Genomic DNA, 17,149 nt, shown 5'->3' with positions numbered 1-17,149 from the left:
CCTTTTTGTAATTACTTTGCTAACCGGTAATGCCTGAACACTTATTTCCCATTTCATGCCTTAACAACACAAGGCAAGCCACATGACTTAAATAATTTCATCCACGGAATGAAACAGAGAAGCGAGGGTCTAGAGGCAGGTGCAACTTGGTAACTAGAAAAAACATCGTCTCATTTTTTCGTATGAGCCGCTACTCTGCAGCTAAGTTTTAAGCCATGCCATACCTAAGCATAACTATTAATCAGAAGAATTGTTTAAACGCACTTAGATTTTCTCTTCTAAATGCACTCTGCTTTTCAGATGTCAGCTTACGATACCACTGTCAGATTTCAGCTGTTCAGGAGACATATCTTTTTTCTTGGAAACTTCTAACAAGCCTCCAAAACAAGATTGTTTCCTCCCGATGCATGTTAGGTGGGAATGACAGCCGGTTGTGAGGTTTACCAGGAGGGAGGGGGGGCAAGGCTATTCTGGTGAAAGTTTATGGAAAAAGAGGAGGACGTTCCTCTAGTGTTTGCTGCAGTAATCGCCGGGGCAACTAATCTTATAAAAAAGAAGAATGCTGTTGTAAATTTGCACGAATTTCGCAGATGGGATTATAAAATATCCGTCCTTCACCCAAAGTGTGTCTGAAATGCTTTTCATTCTGTAAAGCCCCGAGTCTTGATTCCCATGAATGAATTTTAAACTATCGTAATTTCATACTACTTCTATATGAAACTTGGATATCATACTCCTTGGTGGGGAGGGATAGTACAGGTAGTCTGAAGTATTAGCACATTTAATTTTCACTACTGCTTTAAAACATACAAAGGCACAAATTGAGCAGACAGTTAGCTACTAAGATGGCAGTTAGAATTCATGAAAACGCAGACAGACTCAGGCCACTCTGGTTTCATAAGAGCACTTGGTACATCCAATGGATTTATGCATGAAAACCATTCAGGGAATTTGGTTGGCTTCTATTTTAAATTTCTAATTGATGCTGAATAGCAACTCTTTACTTCATGGCTCCTAGATTGTTCCCTTGGTTTGCATAATTTGAGATTTTGAAACTGGCCTGGGAGAAATTTTTACAGTCAACTCTGTTGGTTCCAATGGACAGATGGACTTTCCGACATCACACTGATTAACTCATGGGCTGATCTTTCCGAAACACATTCCCTGGGTTTGTAAGCGTTACTTACGTTTCATTTACAGACATATTCTCAAACGCTATGTTCAAGGTCCAGAACTGTGTTCATAACTCATGAACAGCATTTTATACCAGGGTTTATCACCTGCTGATTAACTTTTTTTGCCACATAAATCAGTTCATACGTACATAAAGTCCTATAATCATAAAGCACAAAGTACCTGCTAATTATTATGTTTCTTAATTTTTGACAATTGCTTAAACTGTTCAAGATTTCCTTAGCAATATAAACCTAGTTTGTGTACACTCTGAGTATCTTATTGGTCTAAATTGCTAGAAGTCTTCTGGAACCACCTGAGGAAAAGGTGCACCAATATTAATTTCTGTATCATTCACTTCTTAAAAAACACAAAACAACCCCCCTTATTTTCAGCTCCCTTTGTCCACGTGACAACATGTAGACACTTCCAGCTCCTTCAACTGCCATTGTTATTCTTTGCTCTCCAATCATCACATGCTCATCTGTAGCACAGAAATAGAAGCTGCACTTCCTGCTCCCATTCCCAAGGGAAGGAACTAAACATGGGTTTCCCGATTCTTCCACCTTATTGGCAGTCCTCATTCCAGGTTAAAGAGATAAATTGTTCCTAAGCCCGTTCAGTACTTTCTGGGTGTTCTGTTATCATTTTTTCCCAGTTACTAAATTAGTAAGTAGATGAATTCTTATGTAACTATACCCTTGCTCTAGTATTTGTATAGCACTAAAAGAAAAATAAAACTGCTCCTCACTAACATTCCTGCCTTCCAAATTCTTACCATTTTGTTCTTTCTTGTTTATTATTATTTTTGAGGTACATTGTTGGGGACAGCCCTGCCTGGGTTCAGGAGCTGAAACCCCCCATGACTAAGGCTGATTGAGCGACCTCCAGACCATAAGCCACTAAAGAGACAAAGCTTATCTTCCTGGCAGGAGCTCTGCCTCTGCTCTTTTTTCCATAACTGGCCTCCAGTGCTTGATCAGTTAGCCAATGATGGGTGATACTCCCCAAGGGCAGAATCACCTAAGACAGGCATGATCACATGGAGGCCCCAGGGAAGGACTTGGGGGGCTAAGGAGAAAGGGGGTGATGGACCCTCGCCCCCGGGCTTTGACAAAGCCTGAGTCCTCAGTCTGTCTGCAAGAAGTCTCTGAGAATTCCTTGGCTATCTGCTTCCTCTGACTGACTTAAGCCTGAAAACAATGACGGAGGGTGGTGTAGCCTTGTGCTGGGAATGGCGAATTTCCCAGTGATCTGGCATGAGAAAGAATTCCTAACAATCCTGTGAAGCCTGCTTTGCTAAGTATTCTCTTAGTTAAATGATAAGACTTTATGCTCCCAAAGTTCTATAGCCTTTTAGCTGACAGACTCTGACTTAGGAGAAGCCCTAATGGTTCTTTGTATACTATCTACTGTTTACTGCCTGATAATAATTAATATGTTGCACCTGAACTCCTGTGCAAAAACCCCCAATAAAAGCTTGTCTAGGCAAGGGTCAGTGAGCTTTCTCTCTCCTTGAGAGAACTGCCCAGCTGCTTCGAGCCGCTTTCCCCTTGAGAGGGTGGCCAGGCCGTTCTGAGGCTCTCTCCTTTTTCAGGGAGTAGCCGTGCCATCCCTTTTCCTCCCCAGGACTCGGTAGACCATGTGAATTTGTCTCATGTCTCATCCATGATGCCGCGGGCACTGCTGGTCAGTGCATGCGTCAGTACATCCTTAGCTAAATACTCTACATGCTTTTCAATACAAGTGAGGTGAATGAATGCAAGAGACAGCTAATGGGGTTTTGGAAAAGATTAAGTGATACTGCAAAGCAGAGTCTAGCAAAGAAGAAAACCTACGAGGAGGGGTTCTGATCATTTGTACTCAGTAAAATCTAACTATAAAATTCCTTTGAAACTCATGCAAGACATTGAGAAGCTGAGTCATGGAGATGGATGAGTGACTTTATTTGAAGGTTGGGACTGACCAACAGCTGGGACTGAGGAACAAAGGCACAGCGGTCTCCTCAGACAGCCTCCTCATTCCTTCAGTGATGCAGAGTAGCGTAAGGCAAGGGGGACAATATCTTATTATTTTAGAAACATCTCAAAACATCTTATTGAACATGAGCAACGAATATTTTGGCAAATAATGCACATTGGATGTATACACAGTATTCTGGAATACTGCCCCCTGTTTAATTTCTAGGCAATTTTCAGCCGGGATAAATTGAACAAAATGAGAAGACCTGAGGGAGAGAGAAATAGATTTGTGGAGGGCAGGTGTGCTTACGACTTGAAATGGGGCAGGCCAGGGAGAGAAGTGATTTTGGTAAAATGGTTGTTCCATTTGGTAAAATGGTTCATAGGTACCAGGTGATAATGGTAAAAATACAGGCAGTGGCATAAATCCACACATTATAAGTAGCCCCTGGGCTTTTGCTTGGCCTTTTGAAGGAAAATAAAAAAGAGGCTACCAGACACCGATGGGTCAGTTCTGGCCAATGAATTCTAGTGACATGAAGGAACTGGACTCTGTTCTTGACCTTACTGTGTAGCTTTCTCCGAGGGCGTCCTATGGACTTTGGGGAGGAGTCACTGCAGTCTGGTAGGTGGGTATACCTCCGCACACGTGCACATGTGTGCGGGGTGGGGGAAGTGCCACCATCTGTTTTGTCCATCCGAGCTAAGGCACCACTGTCTGGGGAGGCTGCCAAAGGCTCAGGACCAAAGCTGCCTCTGGAGGAGAGTGTACAGGGCAAAAGAACAAGCACTTGGCTAAGTTTAAAAATGACCTCCCTGTGACTCACTCTTCTCATCTATATTTGGGAATCGTACTATATAATAACAAAATAGTAATGATAGTAATTCTACTCATAGAATTGTTGTGAAGATGAGTTAAGGCACACAGGAAGCTCATATTGGTGTCACACACTGATTCGTCACTAAATATCAGGTATTGTTGCTATGTTACTAATCAAAGGTTCTGAGTTCTAATCCTAGCTCTTCACTAACCATCTAGTACAGTTCTCACCTCCTTGCATTTCAGCCTCCTCATCTGTAAAATGTGACAAATCTAATGGCTTTCTTTCCTCTATCAAAATCTTAGGTAATGAATGAGAAAAAATACACAGGAAAAAATAAACTATTAGAAGGATGGTGTACATACATGTACTTTAGTCTTCGTTTCTCTGAGACTTTTTGAGGTATCTTTACTATAGTCTGTATAATGCCGGATGTGACAGTGACACATTGCATCAGGAGCTACTGGATGAAGATACCTCTTCTGGCCAGTTGGACAGCATGGAAACTAGCCCTCCAAACAGTGAGGGGCATATGGAAATACACAGGTAATGGCATAAATCCACATGTCATGGGGCAAACGCCTAGAGTTCCACTATCGAAAAGCACCACGTCCAATGAAAGCATCTAGAACACGGAGACTGGCGATAAACCGCAGCTGCGCCAGAAGCAGAGATGTCAGAGTTAAAGGCCACACTTGCATGCTGTGTCCTGAAATGAGGGGTCTGGCAGGGACAGGAATACTCTGGTGGCTCATGCAATGCGAAACAGAGGCGCTTTCTAATCACAGGAAGCAGTCAAGACGGCCTCCGACGTGCAGTCGAGAGGGTTCTTACCTTTTTGACATCCCTGACCAAGTGGTACAATGTGTTTGAGGGCCCATGTCTCTGAAAACAACAAAGAAGAATCAAATGGTTTTGCTGGTTGGGCTCTCACGGGCAAGGCAAGAAGGATCTGGAAGGAAGGGTCTGGCTGGCGAGGGACAGTTGTTAAGATGAACCTTGTTGTAGTTGCTCAGTTGTACCTGCCTTTTCTGAAGAAACACACTGGCAGATTTTTGGATTGTGATTCCTCAAGAGAAAGCATTTGAGGCTCTAGGCTCAAACTTTATAGAGGAAGCCATCAATGCTGTTGACAGCTAAACCAAGACATCATTTAAGGGGCTAGTTTTGCAACAGGGAGTATGGGGAAAAGGGACCAGTTTATTGCATTGGAAATGCACTTCAGCACATTGCCAATTGCATCTTGTTTATTACCAATGTCGAATGAGAAATTATTTAAAGTAGGGGTTGGCAAACTTTTTTTTTTGTAAATAGTCAAGTAGTCAATATTTTAGACTTTGGGGGCCATGTAGTCTTCATGGCAACTGTTCAACTCAGCTGTTGTGCAGAAGCAGCCAGAGACAATACCTACACAAAGGAGGTTGCCAATGATTTAGTAAAACTTTATTTGTGGACACAAAAAAGAGTAAAATTTCATAAAATTTGAATGTCACAAAATATCATTCTTCTGATTTTTTTCAACTGCTAAAAAATGTAAAAAACCGTTCTTGTGGGCCATACAAAAATAGGTGGTGAGCTTGGTTTGGCCCTTGGATGGTAGATTGCTAAAATCTGGTCTAAAGAAAAGGCCACAGGAAGTTTGGGAAAAAGAGAGGCTTGGGAAAGATGTATGCTTGCTTAAGGTAGGAATAAAATGAAATGGTTTGCCATCCAATCATTCTGCAGGAATAGGAATGCTACCTAAAATGTAGAATGCCTAATTAAATTTGAATTCCAGATAGATGGTGAATAATTTCTAATGCAAATGTGTCTCATGCAATAGTTGGGAAACATTTATATTAAAAATTATTTGTTGTTTATCTTAAATGTAAATTTAACTATTTATTTGCTAAACTTGGCCACCCCATTAGAGGATCTCAAAACAGTGATGGCAAAGCCTTGAGCACGGGTGAAGCATGGTCAAGGATTGAGAGAGTGCCCCTCTACTGCCTCAGCAACCTGCTGCTTTATGCAGACATACTCATCAGAACTCTTTCCACTGAGGGATGCAGTACTGTGTAGGGATTAAACATGCAGACTCTAGAGTCAGGATGCCTGGCTCCAAACTTGGCTCTGCTGCTTACCCGCAGTGACCATGGGCAAGCTACTTAACTGTGACTCAGTATTGCCATCTCTAAAATGAGGATAACATCTCCACTTATCTGGAAGAAATGTGTGAAGATTAAATGATAAAATATTTATGAAGCTACTAAAATGCTTAGCACTCAACAAATATTAGCTATGATTATTATTGAGGCCATTCACTGACTCATAATCCTTATCAACAGAATTCTCCAGGGAAACACCACCAGTTGATTGGAGTGATAAAATCTATTGGCCATCTAGAACTTTCTTATTTCTTGACAATCATTAGAATAAATCACTCTACTCCCTTGATTCTCTAATTGATAGGCAAGTCATTCACCTCTATGCTTTATTTTTCACTTAATTAAAAACCCATCATTCTACCCCCCAGCAGATTTATTGAGATATAATTGATATAATATTGTGTACATTTAATGTATAAAGTGATCTGATACTTGTATGTATTGACAGTGAAGTGTTTACCACAGTAAGTTTGGTTACTACACCTTTCACCCCAAATAGTTACCATTTTGTTGTTAAGGTGGGATCATTAAAGCTCCACTCTTGAGGCAAATTTCAAGTGCACAATGCAGCGTTGTTAACTATGGTCACCATGCTGTATATTGGATCCCTGGAACTTACTCATTCTATAATTAAAAGTTTGTACTCATTGGCCAATACCTCAGTTTTTTTAAGGAACCTCCACAATGTTTTTTATATTGGTTCCCTTGTCATGTGTTAGTGGACCATATACACATGAGTTTATTGCTGGGCTCCTGATGCTGTCCCATTGTTCTGTCAGTTTTTATATCAATTCCCACTGTTCTGATTACTATAGTTTTGTAATATAGTTTGAAATAAGGAAGTGTGAAGCCTCCACCTTTATTTGTCTTTCTCAAGATTCCTTTGCTATTCAGGGTCTTTTGTGACTCCATGAAAATTTTAAGATTGCTTTTTCTATTTCTGTAAAGAAATGCCATTGGGATTTTAAAGGAATTATACTAATCTATAGATGGTTTTGAACAGTATGGATGTTTTAATAATATTAACTAACACTTCTAATCCAAGAACACATGTTATCTTTTTATTTGTAACTTCTTCAATTTCTTTCATTAATGTCTTACAGTTTTTGGTCTATGGCCTTTCACTTCTTTGGTTAAATTTATTGACTTAAATTCTCAAGTAATTTATTATTTTTGATGCTATTGCAAATGGGATTGCTTTATTTTTTCAAATAGTTCATTGTTAGTGTGTAGAAATACAACAAATTTTGGTGTGTTGATTTTGTATCCTGAAACTTTACTGAATTCATTTACTAGTTCTAATAGTCTTTTATGGAGTCTATAGAATTTTTTTTTTTACTGGTAAAATAAAATTTAATTATGCTGAGGCTATGCCACATTGTCTCTTTACCTGAAAAAAAAAATTGTCCCTTTTAGATGTGGATAAACAGTAAAATTCATCATGGAGGACTGTTTTTTCTCCCTTATGTAAAGGAAATTTCTTATATTCAAAACACAATTAAAAATATGTTTTAGCTACCAAAACACATGTTTGGCATCAAAGGTTAATACAGGAAAATTCTGATCCAAAGTAATCTCACATGTTTGCCTTTATGTGTTCTTAGGAACTAAGAAGTAATTTCAAAGATTTTCACTGCTGAATTCCCAGCTCAAAGTTAATTTCCTGTGCTAAATAGAACACAAACAGAGCCATTAAAAAAGTGATCATATTAGGCTCAAATTTGCCAACCTAGTTTTAGTCCAGGACAACCAGCAATAGATATAGTGAGGAACTAACTAGCCACTAACTGAACTGATTTTTTTTCCTGGTGCTGTTTTGTGGAATGAATGATGCAAATAAAGTGTCAAAGTACCCATGAAACATTTGGAGAAAATATCTCATTTTCTTCTTAACCAAGTCAGTTAGCCACTGGCTAGTCATCTGCCTCAGTTAGCTCATTAGATTCATGTGTGCTTCTTTATCTTCTCTGAGAGAAGAAACCTTAAAACCTTATACCAGTCTTCCTTTCAGAAGTAAGATGCCAGATGAATATGTTTTCCACTCATCACTGCTGGAAACAAGTTTCCCCCAAACATTCAGTAATGAATGAGCACACAAACAACATTTGGATATTGATGCCATGGTTCAAGGACTTCCTGCAAAGCACCTTTAATTTGTTTGCATTGGCAGCAGGCGTTCGGACGTGCTAACTCCGGCACCGTGAGTTTTATGTGCAGCACCACACATGTGCTGCTGAGTCACTCCAACCGATATTTAGTCACATGAATACAAAGACTGAACGAGAACATGGTTCTGATAAAGGCGGCATCCATAAATCCAACGTAGTTTAAATTCATTGTTTTCACAATCAAGGGCTGCCACTGGGGACAATTTTGTTAATGATTATAAACAGGAATTATTTAGAAGAGAAAATCCTAAATTCTTTACTGTTGCACAAGGGTCTTCTCTATATAATATACCCTAAAAAAGTCATATTTAAAATCAGTGTTTCAAATAAAAGCGAAGCTAGTTACTGTTCAGCAGTTCCATTCAAATAAACATTGGCCCTTCATTCTAAATAAAATATTATAGCTGGGGTAAAAGCTCAGAGATTGGGATTCCAGCTGTGTAAAAGAAACACCTCGCTCTGCACACGTGCAGACGGCCACTCAGCTTTGGCAACACGAAGCCACCACATCTTCAACAGGTGACGCACTCTGCTGAGAATATAAAAAGTTATAAAAGGCCACCATAAAGGACTAAATCTTGGTAGGTATGTCAGCTTTCTTTTAATAAAAACAAAAATAGTCATTGCTATCTAGTTCAATGTCTCTTTTGTTATAAAATGTTTCCAGTTATTGAGAAAGGGCTCTTAAAAACCTCAACTGCCTGTACCTTAATACCCGGACCCCTCTTGCCCTAATACTCATTGGAGGAAAGAATTATTTAATGTGTACATTGCCAAAACAAATGTGGAGGACAGGGGACTTCTTGAAATGGTGTGCCCACTCAGTTCTTGTTTTTTTTCTTTTATGATTTCAACTTCTGTCCCAATAACACAAAGTATGTACAGTGTGTGTAATAATATGCAACATGCAAAGCTTTGTGTTGCTGTCACAACCTCCAAACCCACTCACCCTCCTCATTCAGAAATGTACCTCTACTAAACACAATGTGTCACTAAGCCTGTTATTTTGAAAAAGATTTTTAATTTGTTAAAACTGGAAGATCTTTGTATAGGGGCTCCACTCATGTGACTCAAGGTTATAGACTTCTTCGGTATTCAGAAATTCATTGCCATCTAATCTTCCCACTGCATAAATGGTGTTCCCTACAGCTGCAATCGGGCATAGTCCTTGGTGAAGGCATATTTCCCATCACCTTCTGCTCATTTCTAGTTGGATCATACATTTCCACACAGCTGATGATGTGGAACTATCAAAGCCACCAACCACAAATAGTTTTCTGCCCAGAACTCCAGCTCCTCTCCTAGCCACATTCATGGTGCAGTTAAAGTCCAGGTGTTATTTACAGGAACGTAACATTCTATGGTGCTCAGGCAATTCCAAGACTCTGTACCTCCAATTATGTAAAAATAACTGCCAAGCTCACAGACTGCAGACTGGTGTCTATGAATAGTCAGAGGGGCACAGCTTGTCCATGACTTTGTTATAGGATCAGAAACATCACAATTTTTCTGTCCTTTTTGACCATATGGACCAGAGCTGCTAAGGATGTATAATTTCCTATTTAGAGCACACACCCCTGCATTACAGTGGTTAGTTCTCAATTCAGAACAGGAATCCAGTCCTCTATGTGTTGGTCATACAGCTCTACGCAACTCAGGTCATCTGAGTGGCCATTCGCTCGAGCAACCACGTCAAGTTGGTCCATCAGTACAGCATCTGAAATCAGGCTTTCAGCGTTCTCATGGGAGCAAGGGAGGACCAATGGTCTGTATTTGGACCATAGCACTCAGCCGTTTGAAGATATTCCTCTCTGTCACAGCCACCTGCAGCTATGAGTTTGCCCTCCATCTCTGCTGTCCCCAGACCAGACCGTGCATAATGCATAGGTGACATGGCTTTTCTGTTAGCTCATCTGGTTGCATTTCAGAGCTGGAACTTTTAGTTAGTTTTGGAATACTTGTTGGTGAGCTCTGTGGGCTGTTTCACCTGTGAAGAAGATGACACAGAATATACTATCCATCACAGCCAGGCACAAGTAAGTGTTGTTTGAAGTCTTTTCTGAAGCAGTGATTTTCCACTCATACTTAGGGCTTTGTACTATGGCATTTGGAGAAGAGACACATGCAGTGGGACTGCTACTTATGTGCTGATGGCCATTCTCACGTGGTGGCTTTTTGTGTACAAACTGAATGTGGTCATTGTCATTGCTGAACACCTCGGCCTGTCCATCTAGTAGGTTCCCACAAGCAGCTTGTGATCAACTGAGTAGTACAAGGTTTGAACCCTTCCATCAGCTCATCCATAGTGTCTCCATTCTCGCAGATGCTATGCTGCACCCAGCTGATTACCTTTGTGTCCAATTTGCCATTGCTGGGCAAACAAACATTATATTTAAGCGTTGCCTCCAACTTTAGCTGTGGACGCTTAAGAAACTCTTCCTCTTCTGAAATTTGTAACAAATGCTCCTGAATATACATGTCAAGCTTATTCAACAAATGTGAGTCTCCCATATAACTAGCAAAGTAAGAGATGGAGCTGGTAACATCCATTTTAGATAGTAAATAATTGACACAAACCTTTTTTACTTGGTCCACCTTCAGCTTTTTGGTGCATAATAAACATCTTTTGCTAATTCCTTATCAGCTTTCAACTGTGCAGTATAGGCATAATTCAACAAGACTTCAACAGCTTCTGGGTTGAGATCATCAAATTTAACACAAGAAACCCTATGAGATCACTCTCATTATCGAAGATTTCAGATAAATAAGGACTGCAGCACGCCAGGACTGCTCTGTGGGCTACCATCTCAAGGCCACACACCTGAAGTCCAATATCACAGAACTGGCCACTTTTCCTCAGGGTGTTTCATTTGGCAATAGAAGACTCAATAAAATTTTCATCTTCAAACCTTAAATATTCATGGGGAATCACTTCTCCTTATAAATCTGGCTACACTATACTGGTAAGAAACGTCCTTCTGGGGTGTCTTAAATAATCCAAGACAAAGGAGTGTTAAACCTCAGCCCTTTATTGAGGTATGAAGACGGATGACGAGAAGGTGGAGGTGTCTTAAGATCCAATAGTGATTCCAAAACCTTCAGGCTTGGAAATGATGCAATCAACTCCTTAAAAGCTATAGACATGAATTTCTTCCGTGGTAATCATATATCATAATCTAGTTCCTCTCTGAAGAGAGGGATAATCTCAACTCTGTAGCTTCATTGGGGAGCAGCGGGGTGCAGGCAGGCCCAGGCCCAACGGAAGTGTCTGGAGGCCTCGGAGCAGGTAAGGCATGGAGTGGGAAAGCCATCCAGTGGGAGGATGCGCAGTCAGTGCACGGAGGTTGTGAGAAGAGGGGGGTGCTCCACTGAGTTTTTATGTTCTCGGGGACTTGCTCCTTGCTCGCAGGCACTGTAGCAGGAAGAGCCACTGTGCCCAGCAGTCCCCAGCAACTGACCTTTACGTGTGTGTCCCAGAGACACTGCTGCCTGCTCATGCCTTCTACAATTTTCTCTATATAAGATTATGTTATCAGAAAACAGACAGTTTTACTTCTTCCCTTTCCAATCTTCATGCTTTTATATCTTCTTGCTGAATTGCTCTAGCTAGGACTTCCAGTTGCTATGTTGAGTAGGAGTGGTGAGAGTGGGCACTTGGCTCTGAGCTCAGAGGGAAAGCTTTCAGCCTTTCACCATGGAACATGATGTGAGCTGCGGTTTGTCATGTGTAGCCTTGTACCGTGTTGAGTTATGTTCTTTCCAAACACAATTTTTGCAGAGTTTTCACCATGAAGAGATTCTACATTTTGTCAAATACTTTTTCTTAATCTATTGATATGATCATGTGATTTTTATCTTTCACTCTGTTAATGTGATATAACACTTACTGATTTGCTTATGTTGAAATATCCTTGTATCTAGAAGTGATTCTTACTTGATCATGGTGTATTACCTTCTTAATATGCTATTGAATTTGGTTTGCTAGAATTATGTGAAGTATTTTTGCATTGCTATCTGAGATCTTGGACTGTAGTTTTCTTTCCTTGTAGTGTCCTTATCTAGCTTTAGTATCAGGGTAATGCTGGCCTCATAAAATAATTTTGAGAGTATTCTCTCCTCTTCAAATTTTTTTGAAGAGTTGGAAAAAATGGGGTTAATCCTTTAAATGTTTTGTAAAATTTACCTGGTCCTGGATTTTTCTTTGCTGGAAGGTTTTTGATTTACTAATTCAATCTCCTTACTTGTTATTAATCTGTTCAAATTATTTATTTCTTTATGATTCACACTTGAAATGTATGGATGGTACATTTCTAGGAATGTATGTATTTCTTCTATGGCTCATTGTTAGTCTTTTTTTAGGGATGGGAGGTTGAGCCCCTATTCCATAATTTTGATCTATTATTCTACCAAAAGTCTCAGCATGCTGAACTGCCCCCCAAAAATCTGCAGAGAAAACAGAAACCTAGAACCACTCTGATAAACTGTTTTCGATTTCAATTCAGTGGGAATAAGATAAAGCCAGGGTGGAACCATCTAACACCTAAAACTGTCTGGGAATAGGTTAATGAACTTCATCTAATTAGTACTGTATTTGGTGGGATAGAGAAGCATTCTGAGGAATGAAGGCAACAATAATCCCTAAGACAGAAGCTTTGGTTCAGTAGTAGCTAGGAGATTTGTGATCTTGAGCTCACCCTTTGGCCTTAGTTTTCTCATCTGTAAAATAGGGGAATGCAATATCTACATTTTAAATTTCTCTGGATTGTAGTGAGTATCAGCTCAGAGCTAATGTACTAAATTCATTGAATACTTGCCAAAACTTCATAAATACTTTTTCTCATGATTACTCCTTGGTATCCTTAGTGAAGGAATTAAAAAATCACTACAAAACAACAACAAAAAATACTTTGGGGTAATCCAAAACAAGAGGTTTTTATATTTTATTCCATTATAGTGGAAAAGGAATAAACTTCATAGTTCCGAGGATAACAAGATGGCTCAGGATAGTTAGTTTGCCTCCTTTGATGCTTGGCGTTAAATCAACCCTCCTCTGCTGATGGCCCCAGATACCCTCTGGGCTTACAAATAAACTGTGTTCTAATTTCTACATGCCAGTGGTTTGGTAGAAGAATCTGAGAATGTTACCTTTGGTGATCACGTAACTTTCTGCCTTAGATGCTGACAACTGAGCAGTTAAAACAAGTGGCAACTTGGTGACGTGCTCTTTCTTGTTTACACAGGTGGAAGGGAACATGTGTGAACAATGAGCCATGCATTGGAGGGCAGGAAGGAGATATTCACAGGCATGTAGGGGAAGAGGAGAAGATAAAACAAAAAAATATAGAGGAAATAAAAAGTGCCTTAGCTTGGTCCTACCGTATTGTACAATTCTTCTAGTCTGGAGATGGTGAGAAAACGGTGCATGCTTACTCCATTCTCTATGAGTAATTTCACAAAATCCACTCTATCCAGAACTAGGGCATCCAACATGGCTTGTTCCAGGGACCCCACCTGCAAATCAAGTCATTGAGTTAGTCTGCCCCAGGCTCTGGAGATGCAGCGCTTTGGCGTTCATCTGAACAGTTTAAAAATGGACGCCTTTGACATCTGATAAACCTTCAGCACATCCAAGAACATGCTAGCAAGACAGTTCTGACTCTACTTTTGGGGCAGCTACAATCTCTCCTGGGTTTGGGGGCCTATTTTTGCAGACAGAATTCAAGGATTTCTATTCACTAAAGTTGTTCCCTCCTTGCATCTCAATCTCTCTCTCTCTCTCCCTCTCTCTCTCTCTCTGAGAAGGTACTAAGATTCAGAAGGCTTTTTCTTTCCCAGCTCACTGACCAAACTTCTGCAACACCAGCGAAGTGCTAAAGTGGGTACTTTGCTGTCTTTGTTTTCATCTTCCTCAGGCTCTGAATTAGACCCTGGCTGGCTTGAGAAGAGGGACCCTAGTAAACAACAAAAAGGAGGCTGTTCTTCCTTTTTTTTTTTTTTGGTTAAGTGGTACCACCATGCCTTTCTCTCCCCCATTCCCATCTGAAGACACTGCAACTATTTAGGTCCTTTGGCCCGTTTACTAGGGTTTTATTTAATTCCTTTTATAGAAAATTTCCCAGGGTCCGGACTTCTTGAAAAATCTTTCTACACTAGCAAGGCACTAGTGACACTAAATGAGCAGAAGCTCCCTGGGGAAAGGAAGGGCCGAAAGCGACCCAGACAGGGCTTCCAGGCATGGAAATCCAGTTTCAGGCTGCTGGTCACCTCCTGGAGATATCTGCCTACGTCATCCAATGGCCAACTTTCTGTTTTTATTTTTGGTAGTTAATTGAGGGAAACAAGCCAAGAACAGTTATATAAAGCTTCAGTTCCCTCTGCGCAGGTGTTGGGGACAGGGAAGACTTGTGCTCAGCACCCGGACCAGATGGCGCCCGCACGGGAAGCCGCTGCTGCTGCATCTGACATGCGACCCAGTAGCATCCCAGCACGGGCGCCACCGCTTGGGAGCAGCGACCTCATAGACAACCGGAAACAAATGGCTTATTCTAATTCTTCCTTCATTTTAGTTAACACAACTTTGTATTACACATATTTTTAAAAGACATTTAAGAGAAATGGCATCATTTGTTGCTGAAATCGCCATCAAAGGCTGCTCAGAGAGAGGAAAATGTTCGGAACGTTTCAAGTTGTGCTTGGTCGTGCGTTCCACCAGGTGGCAGTGATTTCCTAAGTCATTTCCACACCAAAGCAAAGGCAGTATTTCCAACATGCTCTGAGAGGCTTCTTTTTTTAAATGCTTTTTAAAAAATCATATTTTATTGTTTATGCAGTTACAGTTGTCCCAATTTCTCCCCTCTGCCCCCTTTACCCAGCTGCCCCCCTCCACTCCCTCCAGCAATCCCCACACCGTTGTTCATGTCCATTGACCCTGCATGTAAGTTCTTTGGGGTACTGTACTTTTTCACCCCATGGCGGTCTGTAACTACCTATTTGTACTTCTTAATCCCTTCCCCCATTGCCCTGACCCACCTCCCATCTGGCAACCATCAAAATGTTTTCTGTATCCGATTCTGTTTCTGTTCCACTTGTTTGTTTTGTTTTTTAGATTCAATCATCGACAGATATGTATTTATTGGCACTTTACTGCTCTTCTTCTTATGAAAGAAAACCCTTTAACATTTCATACAAACACCCTTGCCCAAGCAAGTGGGCTTTTCAGGGGTGACTATACTCTACCGGCCACTGTTGCCCGTAAATAAAGATCTGGCTGCGAGCGATGTCGACTCTGTTCCATGCTAAGGCCAAGCTCAGCTGGTCTGGGGCAGAGGCGTTGGCTCCTGCAGACAAGAAGGGGAAAAGTGTGGGATAGAAAAAACGACGAGGAGTTATTATACCAAGAAGACCCACTCCATCCCTCTGGCATCAACGCCCCTCTTGCAAAGCAGACTCAGTTGTATAGGAGCCTTTCTCGGACTCGGCACTGTTGGCATGTTAGGCAGGATAACCCTTTATCGTGGGGGCTACCCTGTCGTTGTGGAATATTTAGCAGCATCTTTGGACTGGACCCAATAGCACTGACAATAGCACCTCCCTCCAAAGTCATGACAATTACAAATGTCTCCGGATGTTGTTAAATTCCCCCAGAGGTGAAGGGATGCAAAATCAGCCATTAAAAATCACTGCCGTCTGACAGTCTTTTTAAAAAAAAATTTAATATATTGATATATAATTTTATATTAATTTTAGGTGTACGATATAGTGATTTGGCATTTTTATACCTTACAATGTGATCACCCCACAAATTCTAGTAATCATTGGTCACCATGCAAACTTATCACACGATTATTGACTATATTACCCTTTATCTTTTTCACCCCTTCCCCCACCCTCACCCCTGGTAATCATCATTTTGGTTTCTGTTTCTAGGAGTCTGTTTTTGTTTTGCTTTGTTTGTTCATTTGTTTTGTTGATTCCACATATAAGTGAAACCATTTGGTATTTGTTTATCTCTGCCTGACTTATTTCACATAGCATAATACCCTCTAGGTCCATCCAGGGTGTCGCAGATGGCAAAATTTCATTCTTTTCCATAATATTTCATAATATTTTATTGTATATATGTACCATGTCTTCTTTATCCACTCATCTATTGGTGAACATTTAGGTTGCATCCATGTCTTGGCTATTGTAAGTAATGCTGCAATGAACATAGGGGTTCACTTTGAATTAGCGGGGTTTTTTTGTGATAAATACCCAGATGTGGAATTGCTGAGATATACGGTAGATCTCTTTTTAGTTTTTTGTGGAATCTTCATACTGCTTTCCATACTAGCTGCACCAATTTACATTCTCACCTACAGTGCACCAACAGTGCACCTTTATTCCACACCCTCACCAACATTTGGCTACTTGTTGACTGTTCGATAATAGCCATTCTCAAATGGCATTTCTGATTCTAGTGTAGATGCATGTTGGGTCAGTATAAACCACATACTTGTAGTAAGTTAATTCGTATTTGGAATGATGAATATTAATTCAATTTATACAGGGATTTTTCCATAAAAATATATTTCTTATTTCTTTAGATAACAACAAGACTGCAAACTTACATTAGGGTTACTGGTATAAGCAAGTGTTAATGTATTAAATTCTTAGAACAAACAAACCAACTATGAGATGCCATTATCACCATCTTACAGATGAGGAAACTGAGGCACAAAAATCTGTCCAAGGTGAAGGAGCTGGGAAGTGCCAGAGATGAGATTCAACCTAGGCAGTCTGGATTCAGAGCATATTTTTTTGATTCATAGAAACATAGAAAATTTAAGTGAAATCACGATATGCCCCACACAAAGTAGAGGAGGCAAACAGGCTTTTCT

At 40.4% G+C, this 17,149-nt stretch overlaps 1 protein-coding gene across 1 annotated transcript in view; it reads right to left on the bottom strand.

The window, feature by feature from the left end:
* The window catches only part of TRPM3 (transient receptor potential cation channel subfamily M member 3), a 263,509-nt gene that overhangs the window by 96,532 nt on the left and 149,828 nt on the right, over window positions 1-17,149 (bottom strand). The window contains exons 9-11 of the mRNA XM_037155024.2: window positions 15,507-15,607; window positions 13,647-13,781; window positions 4,790-4,840 (exon numbers count right to left, since the gene is read on the bottom strand). Of these exons, the coding sequence (XP_037010919.2) occupies window positions 4,790-4,840; window positions 13,647-13,781; window positions 15,507-15,607 (287 nt within the window). The remainder of the gene's footprint in view (window positions 1-4,789; window positions 4,841-13,646; window positions 13,782-15,506; window positions 15,608-17,149) is intronic.

The sequence above is a fragment of the Artibeus jamaicensis genome, unplaced genomic scaffold, assembly GCF_021234435.1.
Source record: "Artibeus jamaicensis isolate MK-2021 breed Jamaican fruit bat unplaced genomic scaffold, CSHL_Jam_final scaffold_1964, whole genome shotgun sequence".
Lineage (NCBI taxonomy): Eukaryota > Metazoa > Chordata > Mammalia > Chiroptera > Phyllostomidae > Artibeus > Artibeus jamaicensis.
The sequence above is the reverse complement of the archived record's forward strand: the minus strand, read 5'-3'. Positions and strand labels throughout refer to the sequence as shown.